General features: G+C 43.0%; 1 protein-coding gene across 3 annotated transcripts in view; it reads left to right on the top strand.

Moving 5' to 3' along the window:
* The window catches only part of CFI (complement factor I), a 238,082-nt gene that overhangs the window by 208,881 nt on the left and 7,914 nt on the right, over nucleotides 1-21,287 (top strand). For all 3 annotated transcript variants that reach the window (XM_086962096.1, XM_086962095.1, XM_086962094.1), the window contains 2 exons: nucleotides 1,315-1,598; nucleotides 4,718-4,819. In XM_086962096.1, coding sequence (XP_086818222.1) covers nucleotides 1,315-1,598; nucleotides 4,718-4,819 — 386 coding nt within the window. The remainder of the gene's footprint in view (nucleotides 1-1,314; nucleotides 1,599-4,717; nucleotides 4,820-21,287) is intronic.

The following is a 21,287-nucleotide window of genomic DNA, read 5'->3' as shown; positions in this document are numbered from 1 at the left end:
AAATACACAATGCGCAAGCTGGCACAACCAGAGTGTTCTTATACTTGGGGAGGAATTAAAGATTATTTCTCGAGGTAAGATTCACATGACAACAGGAGGAGACCGCCATCTTAACTTGCAGCCACATTGATGTTTCCTGATCAATCAGCACCTCCAAAGATTTGGCATTTGGGGCAGGTTTATGAGTTGGGATGAATTGGCCATGCGGATCGTTTTTATCATGACAAAAACTATAACAAACTTCCTCACCTCCTTAGAAGAGAGTAGGTTTTAGATTGGGAGACTTTTTATCAGATCATATTAGAGAAGAATTGAAGAACGTCAATATCAGCTTATACAAAGCAAGAGATTTGGTGAGAGGAAGAAAGGCAGAGGAGAAAGACAAGAGTGAGGAAAGTAGGCATGTTTACTTGCAAACATATACTCACACTCTTCTCTGGCATATGATGCGCATTCATTCTGTGAAAAAGGAGAGACTTTTGCAAGACCTTTTGGGAGGACCAGTTGGTAAGCCTTACCTACTTGTCCACTAACAAAGGTGAAGCTAATTTGAGAATGGGAGGAAGATAACTGGCTTAAAAACGAGGAGTCATAGAAACTCAAAGAGAGGTAAACATGAGTTAAAAATTGATAAAAACTAATTTCAAAGGAATTGGTAAATAAAAACAAACAATTTAGAGTGCTCTAACGAGTGTATTGTTCCTTCCAACGCCCGAATAGCTGAAAATCGTGGGTCCCAGAAAATGGCAAATGATTTATTTTAAAACACTGTGGTATAGTGCCATTGTCTGAAACATGATAGGCTTTAAAGACTACTTTAAATGAACTTTACCTTTAAATGACCTTTGACTTTAAATTATCTTTGCAAGAAATCCCTCAGGAAAACTTCTGAACAATTGAAATTGTCATGGCAGATAGTGAATTGTAAGACACATTAGGTGAGTAAGCTTGGTAAACATCGAATTTAAACAAGCAATTGGAATTTGATATGGAGTATTATTTATAGATGAAGTCCATTTCTTTTTAAAATCTTATGGTCTTTAAGCTAATTAGGACAGTACTTAGCATACTTAGATTAAGCAGTAGTCTGTCTTTTATTAACTAGTTTGTTTTTCTGCTGATGGCGCCGATGATCTGTGTAGATTCTATTGGTTAGTATTGCATACATTGAACAGATAGGATGAAGCACTATGACATTCATGCAAAAGACCTCTGCTTGCAAAGTCGTACATATGGTTTAAATACATTATTATTCACTACAAAATGCCTTTAGCTACTGTGATGACTAATGTATGTAGTGCCTTCATTTTGCAGTTCTTCGAGACCACATCAATACCTGGTAATGGTTGGGTTGTTGGACCGGACGACGTATGATAATGATGTGGACGCGTTTCCTGTTATAGAAGTCAAGGTGCACCAAGATTACAATCCGTCTACATATGAGAATGACATAGCACTGCTTCTGGTGAAGAACATATACAACGAAGAAAAGTGCATAGGAGCAGACAATGCTGTGATGCCTGCCTGCATACCATGGTCCGAATATCAGTTCAGAGCCGGAGACACATGCAAAGTTTCTGGCTGGGGACGGTCAGATGGTATGTAGGCACACAGTGGGTTTTACCTTATCAGTTGTTGTTGAAGTACTGCACATGTAAGACGGTGTGGCCCTGATTCCGAGTTGAGGTGCTATTTATTGCACCAGATAAATAACAATACCAAGTGGTACTTCATTTATGGGGTTTGATAAATAACACCTATTACGAGTTGTTGAGGAATAATGTGGGTTTTTGGTGTTTAAGTCATAAAAATCTGCATGGTATGATAAATGAATCTGTGACGTTACAACGCAAACAATTACAAGGCATGCCTTTACAACGTGGGTTTTACATCGCAGCTACCTTTACAATGCATGATTTTACAACGCATGCCATTACAACACATTTTTAGAAACTACCTTTACTGCGCATTCCATTACAACGCACACCATTATAACGCATACTACCTTTAGGGTAACAGTGGGGTAAGTTTTGGATAGTGTAGGAGTAAAATTACTATTCCCATTTTAGTGAGTGCAACAGTAGGGTAAGTGTTGGATATTGTACGGGTAAAAATTACTATTCCCACTCCACTGAGTACAACAGTAGGGTAAGTGTTGGATAGTGTAGGGGTAAACATTACTATTCCCATGTACCACCAAACCCATACCCACCCAAAAACTAAAAAAACCTCCATTACTTACCTTATAATGCGTTGTAATGGCATGCGTTGTAATGTATGCATTGTAATAGCATGCATTGTAGTGACATGCGTTGTAATGCCTGCGTTGTGATGGCATGCAATGTAAATGCAGTCCCATTATAACACCCACTTTGTAAAGGTAGTGCGTTGTAATGACTGCATTGTAAAGGTTGTTTCCCATGGTAAATACCTATGCTTTTTCCCTGGTAAATTTCGGCAGGCTTAATCTGCCGAAATTTAACAAAGGTTTAGGTATTTAATGCATTTGATAATTATCGGATACTTACATACATACCAACTCGTAATTCCCACCTGTGCATAAACAGGGGTTTACTCAAGGGTTGGAATACACTAACTACCTCGTAATCAGGCCCTAAGTGTTTGTGAGCTGTATTTTACCGCCGGATGAGTTCGTAGCCAGCCATATTTAACACCAGTGATCTTTCCATACTGCTGGAACTAACACATAATTTGCTTACCACTGGGTTTAACACCCTGAGCAGTGGTAATTCCAGTACAGTGGTAATTTACTAACAGGAGTATTTCCCTTATTGACCAATATAAACAATGAGCCTCGTTGCAAGGTTTAAATATCCCTTAAGCTTGTTTATTTTCATACCTTGTTTATGTCGGTTTACATTAGAGTTAAGTGGATGTGTGGGGTGTTCGGATCTCGGCACACTATTGTTTGTCTTTTGACCCATGTTTGCTGTTCTTTGAGGGAAGCATTGACATAAAGAATACTCGGCATAAGAAATGATAGGCTTATTGGGAAGAAAAACATATGGGTTGAAGAGACACAATAAGGAGGTCATTTAGAGCCCACAGATAATGCTGCAGAGTCAAATAAATGTCCAGTAGGTCATATGAATGTATTTATGTATGTATGTGTGTGTGTGTATTTGTATAGCAGAAACCCTGCTAAAAAGCAGACAAGTGCTGTACAGGGTCAAAGGCAAGCATATAGTCAACAAGTCATAGAAGAGGCAGCAGACTTCTGGAAGAAGTCTACTGTTATTGCATTGTGGTCTAATGATTTAAAAAAAAAATAGAGATGCATGTTCAGCTCTTTCCTGAATTGGACCAGCTTTGAGCCAGTCATGGTGGATACAGGATGTTATTCAAGATTCTCGGGGTACAGATGGAAATTGCTTGTTGCCTTGTTTTTTTGATTCATTTTTTACACCCCAGTCTGATGATGTCCTAGCTGCAGGCTCGTGAGAGCCATCATGAGTGGTGAGCTAGTCTGCAAGATAAGCAACGGTACTGGTCGTCATGGCTTTGTAAATGATGCAGCTTGCTTTGTAGCTGTAGGCAAGCAAAGGGAGCCAATGGAGAGACATCAGTGTGGGGTGATATGATCATACTTCATCAGGCCCTGGAAGAGATGTGCTATGACATGCAGGATACCCCTACGTTGGGGATCATAGTGGAGTCTGGGAGGCCCTTGAACAAGCTATTACCACCATCTAAATGTGAGATTACAAGGGCTTGAACAGCAGTTCTTGAAGGAAGTTTCACTTTATATACAAGGGGTACTGGCACCAGGCCATCTTTATCTTTTTGCCAATGTGTTCCTTGATGGTGAGGTTGGAGACATGGGTGAATTTGAGTGACTTGATATTCAATGAAAGTTGATATTCGAAGCTGCGATGTTTCATGTCCCTGAGACAGTTTTCTGCTATTATGCGTTGATCTTGGTAAATAACATAAATTCTGTCTTTGTGGAGCTGAGCTTCAGAGTGGTTCTGGATATTCAAGTATGGGTGAGTTGCAGGCAGTGCTTGAGGCATTAGATGTCTGGAGCAAAGGAGACTTTAAACTTGAATTGTCGGTATAATTGTGAATTCTGATGTTGTAATATGTGATTAGAGCAACAATGGCCACCAAGTAGACATTGAATATAAGAGGCTATCCTGGTGTTCTCTGCAGGTGATAGGGTTGTCTGGGACATGGCAATTCCTTTGTGAACGTAAGCTTTAAAAACATTAACAGAAATTGGCAAAAGGTGTAATAGTAATTCCATGCACCAGCTAGTATTTTTCTGGAAAATATCCAGCTACCTTTTGACTGCAAGAGGAGAGATGAAGAAAAGACTACTGGTAATGTTTGTACTTTTGTTTATCCCCTATTTTCCCTGTTGCTTTCTAAATTTGTCTAAAATTGCTCCTTATATTGGCAATATTTGAAAAGCCACTTCCTCCATTTTTACAGGGCAGGTACTAAATTGTGACATAATGAGGTAATTCATCCATATGCCCATGGATATATGCCACCTCTATTTTACCCGATGCTGGCACGTGTAAGAGATTATCGATAATATTGAAGAAGGGTCTTGAAACTCAGAGGGACTACTACTAGCAAGAAAAAATAAACAGTTGTTTTTAACACCTTCTATTGTAGGTAAACATTTTAACACAAGGATCCAGTTCTGTTATCTGTCAGAAATAAACTCAGACTGTATCTCCTTTTTCAGGATTTGTCAAAGTATTTCACTTGAAATGGGGCAACATTAATCTAATGGCAAACTGTTCCGAAATCTATAAGGAACGTTACTTCGAAAACATGGAATGTGCAGGTAAGACTTTTCATTAGTGCTGTCTTTATAATACACTTTTATGAGGAATTCTGTGTAGGTCCTTGGTGCTAGTGTCAACAAGCAGTAGACCTGAAAGTACCTGGTGGTAACTGTCACTTATGAGTTGGCAACCCTTTTCAACCTCAATTTGTGGAACTTCTAAGAATGCTTATCCAAGACATTCTAAGCACAAACAGGGTCTCCAACCACTGATCTGATTACTACCTTGGCTTCCTAGACAATCATTCGGGGAACTATAATTACTTTTTATGCACAATGAAGATCTTGTGTGAGTGATTTTCAAGTGCCTATAATCCTTGCAAACCACTAAGATTTTGTCTCTTGTAAAACTCTAAAAATATGTAAGCAATGTAAACTGCATATAAGCAGCCATGTTTCACTCATCTCATGAATAAACACACTGGAGTCTGATTCACACAACATTTTTGGTTTTCACAAAGGTAAGTTACTGCTAGTAACTTTACGACTTACTAGTAGTAAAGTTAATAATAGTAAAATTACTAGTAGTATCGTTTCTAGCAGTACGGTACATTTATGACTACCAAAAAGTAGTAAACTCACGTTTAAGTGTACTATTACTACTGACGCTAAGTTTACTACTTTGTGATACTCACAAAGGTAGGTTACTACTAGTAACTCTACTACTCGTAAACTTACTAGAAGTAAACTTACTACTAGTACAAATACTAATAGGAAAGTTATTAGTAGTAAATTACCTTTGTGAATACCAACAGTGAATTGGGCACTAGGTGTGTGCTAATCAAGTATATTGAAACAGACAACTAATCCATTTTCAAAATCCAAATCAGCTGACCAGTTGAGTTTTTTATTTAATTTTATTATTTGGCAGCATGAATCGTTTCTGGATTCAGATGCTGTGCATTATTCCACCTTCTAGTGGTTGGGTCCAGAATTGTCTCCTTCTCTAGCTCTCTCTCTCTCTTTTTTTTTTCTTTTTTCAATGGGTGTCATCAACCATTTGGGCTTATGTCCCTGCTAGTTTTAGGTCAGACGTGCATCCTGAAACCCTTCGACATGGCCACCATCTTCAGGTTCCTTGTTCCTCAATTGGGTCTGAAAGCTAATATGAGCGCTTCGGAGTCAAGGAAGAAGAAACTGCATCGAGGAAAAGTGATTTTTTATCAAAGGTCACTGTCAAGAGAAAAGATATTATGATGTGATTGGTATGAGAGAAATCACCAAAAAACACTAGCAGAGCGAAGACTGATGCACAATGAAATCATGTGGTCAGAGAAGGAAAAAGAGGCATAGAGCATATCTCCTTTAGGTTTTGCCCAAAGTGTCATCACAAATAAGCACAGAAAGCCAGTCACAAGGTGTGTAACGTCTGCCTTCTGAAGGACTACTGCTTGGAGGACTGTGTGGCATGTGCAGAGTTCTTCCCAGAAACAATCAAAACAAGACCAAAGTAGATATTGGCATTCTGTTTCGTGGCTTCACCAGAAGGAAAGGAGTCTATATAGGACTGCGGATTGTTGAGCTAGGAGAAAGATACTCTCAACAACACAGAGAAGGCCAAATGGGACCCCAGGACGTAGTGAAGATACTTACAGGAAAAGGGCACCAGGAGACACTGAGGGATGACAAACAGAAGGTAAACCCTCAGGGTCAATGGCGTTCGTACTAAAAATTTTGGACTCGAAACACAAAAAATAGCAGCAACTCTGAAAATCTCAATTTGGGAGGGCACGATTAGGCACAATGAGCCACACAGGCCCAAGACAAGGGACACCTCTGGCGGCAAACCCTCAATACCAGCCTCAACTCCATTAAGGATCAAATGCTTTTGAGGGGTAAGAGCTCTGCTGGAACAAAATGACTGGACGCCGAGACCAAACACCAGCTAAATATCAATGTCATAAAAGAGCACCTCAATGCCGACCCCAAAGGGCAGCAGCACCGAGGTGCCAAAGAATATCTTGGAATCAACGCCAAGGCAGAACTAGAGGTCTTGATGAAAAAGAAGACAGTGTTTAACAACTCTCTGCAAAAGTATTGAATTCCTCTAAAACAGCACCGGAAAAGACAGGAGGAACCAGAAGAACTAGAAACTCCTCTGACCCAGAGCCACAGATTGAGATGGAAGAGTATATCCTCGAATTCGAAGAAGAACAGCAGCAAGAATAATCACAGATGGTAATCCACAGACGAGTGGCACAACATCTACATCAACTCTCCAGATAAAAAGGTAGACTCTTACCCACCTTGACCATCACCATGAGTTGACATCAATGCACACAATTCTATTATTAAAATAACTGCAATTACAGATGGTGTTACTAACACGGCAGGAAGGTCCAAGGATTCCAAGGCTAAACAATGCTTAATAAGCTGGTTTTATAAGTAGATGGAGACACACTTGAAGCTCTGGACCTCTTGAGATTCGTAAGAGAAAGCGAGTTTGAGAAAAGGGGAGTGTGTGTTCCGTGAAGAGTCAGTATTGTACTTACTGGGATGAATACCTGTTCTTTCAGAATTTTATATAGAGGACACGACTACTTCAAGTTGCAGTGTGACATCTTTATTGTTGTGTTGTGAAACATAGACAGCCGACACGTGTTTCGCCCCTATTAGCGAATTGCGCCGGGGCTTTCTCAAGGCTATTTACACAAATGCAGTGTATAATACAACTGTTTCCATATTGTCAAGATTCCAAAGACAAGAGTTTCAATACTCGCAGAACAATATTCTTCTGTAAGATTGCAGAAGGCTGAAAAGTGCAGTTCGGTCCCTGCTCGCGGCTCTCGGCATTTGGTATATATCAAATAAAGATGTCACACTGCAACTTGAAGTAGTCGTGTCCTCTATATGAAATTCTGAAAGAACGGGCATTGATCCCAATAAGTACAATACTGACTCTTCACGGAACACACACTCCCCTTTTCTCAATTACAGATGGTGTACAGCTAGAAAAGGAACAGACAGAAATGTGCTTCTTTCTAGAGATACAGTTGTGGGACCAGAAGAGGAAACAATTCCTCCCAATGTTACTCAGGGTTCTGGAGCAAGGTAGAGAGGTCTTCAATGAGCTGCAATGAGGACTATTACCCCAAAGGGTGGAAATGAATTACAGATTTTCCTCAAAGGATTCAGCCTACATCAAATGAAATCTGCTAGGTGACTCCCTCGTTGTGGCTACAGAAAGTAAGAGAGCTAACCCTCCAATATCAACAGGCCCTCCTCCTGACAAGGAAAGCACAAGACTAGATATGGTGGAAAGAAAGATGGGAAGATCTGCCGCAGCTCAGTAGTATATAGCCAATTCGAATGCCCTGCTCAACAGTTGCGCTCACCAACAGTGGGATGAAATGGAAGACCTCATGCAAGACCTGCCAGAAGTTCTAGAGAAGGGTGAATAATTTGCTGCAGGAAAGCAAGATTACAACAACACATGCCTCAAATTGGAATTGAACGCCGCGAATAAGTCAGTAGGCAGCTATGCACGGTTACCACCGTGCACAGACACGCTTGGCTGAGGATTTCAAGGTTCAAGCAAGAGGTACAGTCAGCAATAATAAAATGCCCTTCACGGGGAACAGCCCTTTTTGAGAGACAGTTGACGAAGTGCTGCAGTACATGAAGAAGGAAGGATAATGAGACTGCTAAAGCCATGGGATTCCTACAATGCAAGGATCCATTAGACGGAGGCATTGCACAAAGGAAAAAGATGCCCATAAGAGGAGCCATTAAGCTGCACAGCACAGATGCGGCCTTCATCCACTTGAGCAAGGCAACAACAACACCACAATGGCATTACAATGCAAGAACAAAACAGCCCTTTCATGGATGCAGAAGAAGAAGAGGAGGGACCCCCAGAGGGGTAACCCATACTAACAATTGACTGCACACAGAGTACCCTCCAGCCCAAGTCACTGAAGAATCAGATGATTTCTAGACAAATGAAGAAAGATCACCAACAAATGTATACTAAATATTATAAGATATTCTTATTGCAACAAAGCCACCTCCAACAACAAAACTGAAAAAGAATAGAATCTCAAGGGAGGAACAAGATCAGCTACAACAGGAAGTACAAAACCTGGTAAACAAACAAGCAATGCTATAGAATTAGTACCACTGGAGCAAAGACTCAATTGGGTCTACTCAAATTGTTGCTTAGTACCACAACCAGACTAGACAATTAGACCAATAATGGATCTAAGAATACTGGACAAATCAATAAAACACCACAAATTCAAGATGACATCTCTTCAAAGAGTAACTTCCCAAAGGAGAAAGTGGAGTAAATGTCAACCATGGACCTCAAGCACGTCCACCTACCAATAAACAAGCAAAACAAACAAATCCTAAGGTTTGTAGTGGATAATATACAGTACCGATTCAAGATCTTATCTTTTGGGATAAAATCAGCACAGTGGGTGTTCATAAAATGCCTAGCATTGATGGCAGGGCACTTCAGAGGAAGGGGAATACAAGTCTACCCAAACCTCGATGACTGGCTAGTAAAGGAAAGAATGTTCAACTAATGCAAGCACAACATCAACAAGCTCATAAGGAAATTACACAAACTCGGATTCTCCATCAACTAGGAAAAATCATCATCAAATCTAGAAAGGAAGAAGACCTTTGTAGGAGTGATTCTAAATACACAGACCTAAAGATCCTTACCAGTGGATAAGAGGGACAAGGGAAGGATAGAGCAGAGTCGCCTCTAAGGGAGAGCACCTGACAGTAAATACAGTGGGAAAAATGATGGCCATGATGGCATCTAACATTCTCCTAGTATCACACGACAGGTTACACATGAGATCAATATAAGAAGGGCTACAACAATGGTCACAGACAACCGGGATGTGGGACGATCTAGTGGTTGTTACAGACAAGGTTTATAAGGAAATACAATGGTGGAATCTACAGAACATCACAGTGGAAAAATCATTCAAACCACCAACTCCTTCAATAACCATCACAACAGATACATCACACACATGATGAGGAGCTCACATACACAAACATTATAGGTCGATGGAACCCCAAAGAAGCTATACAACACATAAATGTGTTGGATCTGAAGTCTGTCTTCCTAGCACGGAAAGCTTTCCAGAAAGTTTGAATTAGCAAACGGGCAATACAATCAATATTCTCCTTGAACAAGGAGTGGGGGAACAAAGTCAAATCCACTATTGAAACTTTCCCAGGAGGTTTGAAGATGGACGTTAGAGAACAGGATATCATTGGTAACGATACACCTACTTGGAGAACTAAACACAGAAGTGGACAGGCTAAGCAGGCAAGACACCACCACACCCAACTGGGAACTAAAGCAAGAAGCACTAGTGAGAATCTTCCAGAGGTGGGCAACATCACAGTTAGACCTTTTTACAACACGCAAAAATGCTAAATGCCAAAGTTTCACTTCCAAGTTTTACCATTCAAGATTGCTAGGAAATGGCCTGTCAAAAAAATTATTAAGAAAATTTGCCGGCACTTTTCACCCAATGATACCACAGGTAATATACAAGTGCAGGCAAGAACACTTCACCTTATTCCTAATAGCCAGACAATGGGCTAGACAAACATGGTTCTCAGATCTATTGGAGCTATCTGAGGGACATTTTGAAAGACTCCCAATGCATCAGGATCTGTTGACATAACAGGAATATCAAGTATATCACCTGGGAACCAGACACTCTGAGTTTGACAGCATGGCTCCTGAGGATGTAGTTTGGTCACCTTAACCTACAGAATAGAGCAATGGAAATTCTGAAAGAATAAAGGCGACTGACAACAAGTATATGTTACAGCAACAAGCAGAAGAGATTCTTACTCTGGTACACCAAGGAAGGAGACAGCAGGGATTGAGCACAAGATGCAACAGTGAACAGATACCTGGCCCACTTTCTGGATAAGCACCTCTCCTAAACCTCACTCAAGGTCCACCAAGCAGCCATTGGAGCATACCCAAGAATGGCACAAGGGAGAATTTCTTCACCACACCAGGGATAAAATGTTTTATAGAGAGAGCAAAAAGAGTATTGCCCCTAGAAAAGCCCATGCCTACATGATACCTCAATGTAGTGCTTACACAACTAATGACATCATCTTTTGAGCCAATTCAAAATGCACAACTCAAGTTTCTAACTCTAAAACTAGACTTTTTAATCGCCATCACCTCACTAAGAAGGGTTAGAGAGCTATAAGTGCTCACCGCACAAGAGCTGTATCTTCGACTACACAAGGACAAAGTGGTGATAAGAACAAACCCAAGGTTCATGCCAAAGTTGGTAACAGAATTCCACGTCAATCAGACCATCCATTTACTGCCCTTATTCCAGCATCCGAAGACACAGGCAGAGAAGGTCCTTCAAACACTCGATGTATGAAGAGCAATAATGTATTATCTAGAATAGACAAAACCCACCAGGAAAGGAGCACGGTTCTCTATGTGCTTCGCACATGCAAGAAAAGGATCCACTAGCACCAAGGAAGGTATTGCAAGATGGATACTATAGACAATATTGGATATTGGATTGGATATTGGATAGGAATTTATAGAGCGCAAACGTTCGCTCCGGAAGGAGCATCATGGCGCTGACAAACCAATGACCGAATCACAAAGAAGATAGTGGGGGGCTAGATGGCTGCTTTAGTCCAGTCATCAGAAAGATTAAAAATCCACGTTTTGAGATGTTTCCTAAACGGCTTTTCAAGCGTCTGAAGTCTGAGATGCCTTGGCATGCTGTTCCAGGCTCTGATAGCCAGGGAGCTAAATGTTTTACCGCCTTTAGACTTCAGATTGAATTTGGAGGGGGTCATGAGGTTTTCTTGCGAGGATCTGAGAGAGCGGCCCGGTGTGTAGTGGGGGAAACGGCTTGACAAATATGCTGGACCGGATTTGTTGAAGGCTCGGAAAGCTACAATGAGAATTTTAAAGAGTATTCTCTTATGCAAGGGGAGCCAATGTAAGGATTTAAGAGCAGAGGAGATTAAGGATTTGCGTGGGAGTTTAAGGACAAGGCGCGCAGCAGTGTGTAGGACGCCTTGAAGTTTCAGTCGGGTGGACTTTTTGGTCCCTGCCAGGAGGCCGTTACAGTAGTCCACTCGAGAAAGTATGAGGGCTACCGCGATGGTCTTTCTGGAGTCGAGCGGGAGGAAGTCAAAGAACTTTCTCAGGGACTTTATGATGCCGAAGCATTTACCTGCTACGGTCGTGGCGTGGGTATCGAAAGAGAGATCGGAATCAAAAATAACTCCGAGGTTTCTGGCTGATGAAACTGTCTGAGGTGGGGCAGCGGAATTTTCAGGCCACCACAGGGCGGGGCAAAAAGAAGCGTTCTTACCAATGGGCAGGATCTCGGTTTTATTCGAGTTGCAGCGGAGGTGGTTGGCGTCCATCCATTGAAAGACCGCTGTGAGACAGTGCTTAAGATTGAGTTCGGCCGTGTTTGAATTGTCGTCGATAGGGATGACAAGCTGGGTATCGTCGGCATAAGACGTGACGGTTATGCCGAACGATTCTATGAGGGTAAGCAGAGGGATGAGATATATATTAAAAAGGAGGGGACTCAGAATGGAGCCCTGAGGAACTCCACAGGATACCATTTTTTCTTTTGAATGGAAGGGGCCCAGTGTGACAGTTTGAGACCTGTTGCAGAGGAAAGAACTAATCCAGGCTAGGGCCGAGTTTGTAACGCCGATGTCCTTGAGTCTGTTAAGCAGAATGGAGTGAGAAATGGTATCGAATGCTGCCGTGAGGTCAAGAAGGATTAGGATGGCCTTCTTCCTTTGATCTTGGAGGGTTTTAATGGTATCGGTCAGCTCGATCAAGGCGGTTTCGGTAGAATGTTTAGACCGGAAACCGGATTGTTGGGGGTGAAGGAGGTTATGAGTGTCAAGAAAGGACTTGAGCTCCTTGTGGACTAACTGTTCAGTTATTTTGCCTAGTGCAGGTAATAAGGTGATGGGCCGGAGGTTGGTTAGATCGGAGGGGGGTTTGTTTGCCTTTTTCATGAGAGGTTTAACCACCCCTTTTTTCCAAGAGAGGGGAACAGAACCAGTTTTGAGGGAGAGGTTGACTATTTCATTAATGATAGGATTGACTTCATCAATGATGATATGGAGGATCTTGGGGGGACAAGGGTCAGAGGGGGAGCCCGATTTGCATGACAGGATCGCTTCTCTGGTCTGAGTCAAGGTCACCGGGGTAAAGTGGTGGAGACTGTTAGCAATTGGGCGAGTTTGGTTTAGATCCAAGATTGAGTGCACAGGGGGGGGAGGGGGAAAGGTTTTATGGATGGAGGAGATTTTTTCATCAAAGTAGTCAGAAATCTTATCACACAGCTCTTGGGAAGGGGGGATTTCTGGTTGAAGAGCTTTAGGTTTGGTGAAAGATTTTACTATGGAAAAGAGGGTTTTTTGTTTTTGACTGGCCTCTTTAATGGCGTTTACATAGTATGTTCTTTTTGCTGATTTGATTGTTGAAAGATAATTTTTCCTCTGTAGGATGTAGTAGTTACGATCGACACTGTCGTAAGATCTACGCCATTTGCGTTCAGCTTTCCTGCAGAGTAGGTGAGCGGCTGTTAGATCAGGCGTGTACCAGGGGGCTTTAATTTTCGATTTCTTTAGGGTATTGCCTTTGTTATTCGGAGGGCATCGTTTTGAGATTTCGTGAGAGAGCCAGTTGTTGAGACATACTGCATCAGTATCGATGTTACCAGAGGAGGAGGGGGTAGTGGTAGGAGAGAAGGGATAGGAACTGAAACTTTTCTCAACAGTTTTCCAATTAATAGAGTGAATGGGTTGGCGAGTGCGTTTTATGCAGGTAGGCAGAGGATCGCATGAAATGTGAAAGGGGATCAAACAGTGGTCAGTCCATATTTGGGGGGTGGGGGACAAGGTGGTGATGGACGGGAAATTGGAACAGACACCATCCAAAGTGTGACCAAGGGAATGAGTAGGCAATTTAACAGTTTGTTGCAGCTTAAAGATGTCTAGTGTCTGCAGAAAATTTCTAGTAAGGGGGTCGAAAGATTTTTCGAGATGTAGATTAAAGTCGCCTAAGAGGGTGAAATGGGGGTAGCGGAGTAAGAAGTGTCCGAGGGCTTCGTGAAGGGAGTCAAGGAACTTCGCGGCATTGCCGGGTGGGCGGTAGATCAAACCCCCGGAGAAGGAAAGGGTTTGACTAAGTTTAATGGAGAAACCTAGCCCCTCTGTATCCGTGAGAGGGTCGAGGCAGAAGGTGTGGCAGCTGAAGGAGTTCCTCAGGATGAATGCAACACCACCTCCTCTACCTTTCTGTCTGTCTTGTCTGTGAAAGGAGTAGCCAGGGGGGAGGGCGATGGCTATGTCTGGGTTACTGTCTTCAGTAAGCCAGGTCTCGGTGATAAAGAGACAATCTAGGTCATGGTCAATGATAAGGTCGTGGATATCCTGACTATGTTTACACAATGACCTAGCATTTACCAAACCGCCTGTAAAGTGCGGACTGTTGGGGGAGGTTGGCTGTTTGGAGGCGAAGTTGAGAGTCCAGCGACAATTGTTACAGCTGGTGGAGCCGAATACATTAGCAAGATCAAGCTTGCAGGGGCAGTCAGATCTACCTTGGAGTTTGAGGAGGACGTTGGGAGCGTACCTGATGGTTGGAGTAATTTGGGCAGGGGTTCCTGCGCCTGGCGCGGTCTTGGCGCGGACGGGCGCAGACGGGCTTGCCTTAGGTGCGCCTTCGGCGCGCAAACGGCGCTCCCGCTGCGCTCGTCCGCTGCGCGTCCTATGCATGCACATTTGTAGAGAAAGGAATGGGGCGTGGCCTAAAAAGGGGGCAGAGTCAGCGCGCACGCCGCTGGCGATGGCGGCTGCTGGCAGAGAGCAGAGAGGGGCGCGACCAGCTAGAAATCAGCTGTGCGCACGGTGAGTGTGAGCGCTAATTAGTGCCTTGTTATTTTAAAAACACATAGGATTTAGTGACACCACACAAAGCAACAAATGAAGGAAAATGGGCAGTTTTAAAACAAAAGAGTACCTCCAGCTCCCGGCTTCCGCCTCAGGACTGGGTCAGAGGTTTACTGGCTGTCGCTTGTAGTCAGCGGGTTAAGTACGCCGATCAGGGGGCGTGGCCTAAAAAGGGGGCGTGGCCTAAAAAGGGGGCGGAGTCAGCGCGCACGCCGCTGGCGATGGCGGCTGCTGGCAGAGAGCAGAGAGGGGCGCGACCAGCTAGAAATCAGCTGTGCGCACGGTGAGTGTGAGCGCTAATTAGTGCCTTGTTATTTTAAAAACACATAGGATTTAGTGACACCACACAAAGCAACAAATGAAGGAAAATGGGCAGTTTTAAAACAAAAGAGTACCTCCAGCTCCCGGCTTCCGCCTCAGGACTGGGTCAGAGGTTTACTGGCTGTCGCTTGTAGTCAGCGGGTTAAGTACGCCGATCAGGGGGCGTGGCCTAAAAAGGGGGCGTGGCCTAAAAAGGGGGCGGAGTCAGCGCACACGCCGCTGGCGATGGCGGCTGCTGGCAGAGAGCAGAGAGGGGCGCGACCAGCTAGAAATCAGCTGTGCGCACGGTGAGTGTGAGCGCTAATTAGTGCCTTGTTATTTTAAAAACACATAGGATTTAGTGACACCACACAAAGCAACAAATGAAGGAAAATGGGCAGTTTTAAAACAAAAGAGTACCTCCAGCTCCCGGCTTCCGCCTCAGGACTGGGTCAGAGGTTTACTGCAATACAATATTGTCACAAGGCAGCAGGAGCAACACAAAAAGAAAGACCATAGGCACACTCAACAAAGAAGAAGGGAGCAACAGTCACCTTTCTGGGAAGCGTGGTGCTGGGTGATATATGTGCAGCAGTCACATAATCGTCATGAAACACTTCCACAATGCATGACAGTATGGATATCAAAGTTCACAAGAAAGCAGAAGTGGGATAAAGAGAGATAACACATTTGTATGTAAACACACACTCTTAAGGACCCAGCCTACCTACAAGTCAAAATACTGCTATATAATCAATGCACAGCAGGTGAATCAAGAAAGGATTAAATGCGTACTTACCTATAGGACTAGTTTTGCAGCTTGAAGAATTTTAAGAATTCACATGTGACCCACCCACATCAACCAATAGAGGTGTATTTAACAGATAACGCTGAGGGAAAAATCATTGGGGATAAATAAAACTAACACCTCAAGCCGCAAAAAAGGAGAAAAAAGAAGAAAAATGTATCTAAAGATAGTGACAATGTTGAAGGGTTTTGAGGACGCTTGAATGATGTCCCACAAGGACGTGCATAAGCGACGATGTTTGATGATGCCCATGCAAAACAAAAAGAGAGGCGATTCAGGACCCAAAGACTAGATGGTGGTATAATACACAGCATGTCAATCAAGAAAATTCAACACACTGCAAAACTGCTCCTAAAGGTAAATAACAATTTTGTTTCTGGTAAATATAATTATATGAGCCATTATTTGCAAATATTTCCAGATTCTCCACATTTTAAACATTCAAAAGCAGAAAAAGTCTAAATGTAACAAGAATTAGTTCTCATACTCTTAACAATTCTTTTTAAACTACTGGAAAGCACCAACTCACTTTGCATATATTTTTTTCCTGCTATAAATTTTGTTGAGTTTGTTAATCCATAAGTAAAAAAACAGAAGATCTTTAGATTGCCAATAGTTTGTTAATACTTATCTTGGTATCAATATTGCAAAAACATGCCAAAGTTTTTCTGCTTAGATATAATGTCCAGGCGACTACAGGCAGCCTAGCAATATCGAATGTTTATCTGATTTAACCTGAATTTCTAAACAAATCATTATAAACATCTGAATTGTATTGTAAAAATCTTCTAAAAGAGCACAAGATCATATCATATGTGCCCAGTTTCATGTTTTTTGACACCTTGGGCATCCATCCGATAAATTTGGATTGCACTTATGCAGAAAAAACAGAGAATAATAGACTAACCACAGAGCGTATTGTTGTATTCTCCCATAGATAGCTCCTTCCAAAGTATTGAGGGCCTTATTACGAGTACGGCAGCCCTAGGACCGCTGTACTCACATTGGTGGTCCAAACAGAAGGATCGTCTTTGGATCCAAAACTTTCCTCTCCGAACGACATATCTGACGTGGAGCCGAAATCTTCTGCTTTGAAACAAAAGTCCGGTTCAGAGTCGAAACCTTCTGCTTCGAAGGACAAAAAGGACAAGTCCGGTTCGGCATCAAACTCTTCCCCGCCAAAATCGAAAGAAAATCATCCAGATCCCCCGGAACCGATCTTAGCGGTTATAAAGGACAGATTTGATCCCAAACAGAGAAAGCTATACATTAATCCAGATATTGGACACATTTTAGCTAAAACTTTCAAAAGGAAAGTCAGATCGGAGGACACTGGATTCCTCTTAAAAAGAAAAAGGACTATGCTACAAGTCCTAAACATCCTAAATTGCCATCTCCTCCACCTCCACTATCTTCACCTTTACCACAACTGCCAGGTTCACCTCCACTACACATAACACCACAGGGATCTCCTCATACACAGCCTGATTTAGGAGATGATGATGGTGAAAATGTTCCTTTGCACACAGATCCATGGGATGATTATATTATTTATCCACCCTTGGATAATGATCCAGATCTATACCTGGCAAAACCATCACCTCTAGATGATAATTTCTCTTAACTAGAGCTGATTTACAGGGCAGCAGCTTATCATGGAGTTACACTGCTCAAAGAGGCTTTGGGTGATGTCTTTCATTTGAAACACTAGGGTTTTCAAATGGAACTATTCAGACTCTCTGTATGTTAAAAGGCATGATGAGACATGCAGATGAGATTTTTAAGGACCCTGTTTGTGCCCGTATTTTAACACCCAGGGTCGATAAGAAAAACAAAACATCACCCTCTGATCCTGTTTTTATTAAAGGACAGCTCCCTTTAGACTCACTGGTAGTTTCTAACACTCGTAAGAGAGCAAACTCACAGACCTCTGGGGATGCACCTCCCCCAGATAGAGTCTAAATTATTTAATGCATCTGGTAAAAGAGTGGCTGCTCAAGCCACTAATCACTGGTGCATTGCCATACGCAGGGCCTACTAGCTAAGTATGACAGGACACACTGGGACGAGATGGAAGGCTTATTTCAATACCTCTCAGAAGAGCACAAGAAAAAGGCACAAGACCTAACACCCAAGAAGGGAAACTTATATCAAATGTTTCTATTGGATGTGCTCTAGATGCTGCTGACACTGCAGCGAGAGAAGTTAACACCTGCATTCTCTTACGTCAACATTACTGGCTTAGGATTTCAGGTTTTAAACCAAAAGTCCAGCAGTCTATCTTAAATACCCCCTTTGACAAGGAACATCTTTTTGGTCTTCAAGTGGATGAGGCTTTAGAAAATATAAAAAAAGACAGTGACATGGCGAAATTCATGGGAGCAGTTTCCATCAAACAGAGGCTCCTTTCACCGTTCATTTTATAGGGCAGGGTCCAAAACTACATCCTCAGACCCTAACACTTCCTCATATAAATCAACAACGCGACGCTCTCCCTCTAGAGGCTTCTACAGAGGAGGGTACAGAGGAAAATATTTTAAAGGTAGGGGTAAAAGCAGGCTAACACGGCCTCCCCCTTCCACAATAAACAGTGACTTGCCTGCACTTCCCTTGTCAGGGGAGGACTTTGACAATTTCTCCCAATTTGGCAATCCATTACATTGGACAAATGAGTACTAAACATTATCCAACATGGTTATTGCCTAGAGCTCAACAGCAATTCTCACAATATTCCACATCGCACTCACAAACACTCGTCAGCACCTGCAGCTTCCTCAAACAAGACGTACAAGCATCCTTTGACAAAAGCAGCCATAGAACCAGTTCTGTTACAGTAAGAAGGTGCTGGGGTGTACTCTCTGTATTTTCTAATCCCCCCAGAAAACGATTCCGTAAGACCGATATTTGATCTAAGGACGTTAAATCTGTACATACTGTCAGAACACTTCCACATGGTCATGCGTTAGCAAGTGCTTCCACTGCTACGGCATTGCAATCTTATGTCCACACTGGACTAAAAAGACGCATATCTTCACATTCCCGTTCACCCAGCACATTGCAAATATCTCAGATTTGTGATAGCAGGAAAACACTATCACTTCCAGGTACTCCCCGGTCGAAGTAACCACTGCTCCCACACTGTATTCACAAAATGTCTAGCAGTAGTGGCAGCACATCTCAGAAGACAACAGATTCATGTCTTCTCATACCAAGATGACTGCCTCATCAAAGCCAACACACCAAAAGTGTCTACAATACACTCAGATTACATTAGACCTACTCTACCAATTGGGTTTCACAGTCAATGCACAGAACTCTTATCTTCAGCCTTCACAAATGCAGTCCTTTCTGGGAGCACTCTAAATACCTGCACAGCTCTAGCCTCTCCCAATGCAGCCAGAATTCGAAATATTCAAATTCTGCTTCTACGGTTTCAGAACAATCAAAACTTAGAAGTCAGGACTTTCATGCAACTGTAAGGAATGATGGCATCATGCATTGCAATAGTGCCTCATGCAAGGTTACACATACGTCCTCTAAAAGAGTGTTTAGTGCGTCAGTGGAATCAGTCTCAGGGTCAATTAACAGATCTAGTGTTGGTAGACAGCTGCCCCATCTCTCTCTGCAGTGGTGGAACACACAAAACGTATCAGGTTGGCGGCCATTCATCGAGCCTGTTCCACAGATCGTGTTAACAGCAGACACATCTCTCACAGGTTAGGGTGCCTATCTTCACAATCTGACAATTCAAGGTCTATGGGACAACAAGTACAGAACTCTTCACATCAACTATCTAGAGCTTCTAGCTGTGTATCTAGCACGGAAAGCTTTTCAGTCTCACATCATAGGGAAAGTTATCCTAGTCCACACAGACAATATGACAGCTATGTACTATGTACAAAAGCAGGGGGGACACATTCTCTGCAACTGTCTTGCCTCTCTCAGACAATTTAGCAATGGGAAATTCATCACAGAGTTCATCTTCTGGCAGAGCACCTCCGTGGAGCGAACTATCAGCTTGCCGACCTCCTCAGCAGAAGGCGTCAACAAATACTTGAGTGGGAACTTCTAAGTATGGGCGCAAAATTTGCGGATTTTCGGCAATTTTGCAATCCGCAAATCTTGCGAAATTGCCGAAAAAGCTGCAAATCCGCTCGCGGGCGGATTTACATTCTGGCAGGATGCTCCTGTCACCAAAATTAAACCTCCACTGGAAGCACTTACAGAGTTAAGGCAGGAAATGGCGCCCGCAAGCTGCCAGAGTTGAAGTTGCTTACTTGTTGCAACTATTCTCTGACCCTGTTCTGACCCTAAACAGCAGGGTGCCCGAGGCAGGGTCAGAGAATAGTTACAAATGGTGCCGGCAAGCTGCCAGAGTTGAAGTTTCTTACTTGCAACTATTCTCTGACCCTGTCCTGACCCTAAACGGCTGGGTGCCCGAGGCAGGGTCAGAGAATAGTTACAACTAAGTCATGCCCGAGTTGACGCTCAAATTCAGTAACGCATTCATCAGCCCAACAACAATCGTGAGCTTTGTCGAGGCTGGGCAGGTGCGCTTTCTCCCTATATCTACCGTCGAAAATTAGCTGTGATGCTGGATAGAGGCATCATTGACTTTCACGAGCGCAATCCCTATGCAGTTCCTGTGACCAGGAGCTTCTTTCTCCTCATCTGCTGCTCTGATCGGTCTCTGACCTTTTATACACACAAGAGGCATGTGAACTCGCATAGAAGGCCTGTCCGCTTGGCCCCGTCCACACACTCGTGGTGTGCACCATCTTCCCGTCATTTACCCACTATGATGGACAGCTCACTCAAGGGACCCCTGCGCCCTTCGGCACGATGGCATAGTAACGCACACATGGTCACTGGAGACAACTCTTCTGGCACTTTACGCAGCTGTAGTGTAGAAAAAGCACTATAGATTTACGAGGTAGCACTTACTGATTAGCCAGTAGAAAGTACTCCAGTTGAGTAGAGGTATCGCACAAAATGGTGGCATCTTCTTGGAGAAATATGAAGGGCAGGGTTCATTCTGGCATGATGCTCCTGTTACAAAAATTAAACTTCAACAGGAAGCACTTACAGATATAAATAAAGCAGGTGCCCTAGTTGAAGCTCAAATTCAGTAATGCATTCATCAGTTCAAAAACAATTGTGTGAGCTTTGTCGAGGCTGGGCAGGTGTGCTTTCTTTCCATATCTACAGTCAAAAATTAGCTGTGATGCTGGATAGAGGCCTTTGCATCCTTGACTTTCACAAGTACAATCCCCGTGCAGTTCCTGTAACCAGGAGCTTCTTTCTCCTCATCTGCTGCTCTGATCGGTCTCTGACCTTTTATACACACAAGAGGCATGTGAACTCGCATAGAAGGCCTGGCCGTTTGGTCCCGCCCACACACTAGCA

This window comes from Lissotriton vulgaris, chromosome 3_1, assembly GCF_964263255.1.
Source record: "Lissotriton vulgaris chromosome 3_1, aLisVul1.2, whole genome shotgun sequence".
Taxonomy (NCBI): domain Eukaryota; kingdom Metazoa; phylum Chordata; class Amphibia; order Caudata; family Salamandridae; genus Lissotriton; species Lissotriton vulgaris.
Note: the sequence above shows the minus strand (reverse complement) of the source record. Positions and strands in the feature narration are given on the sequence as shown.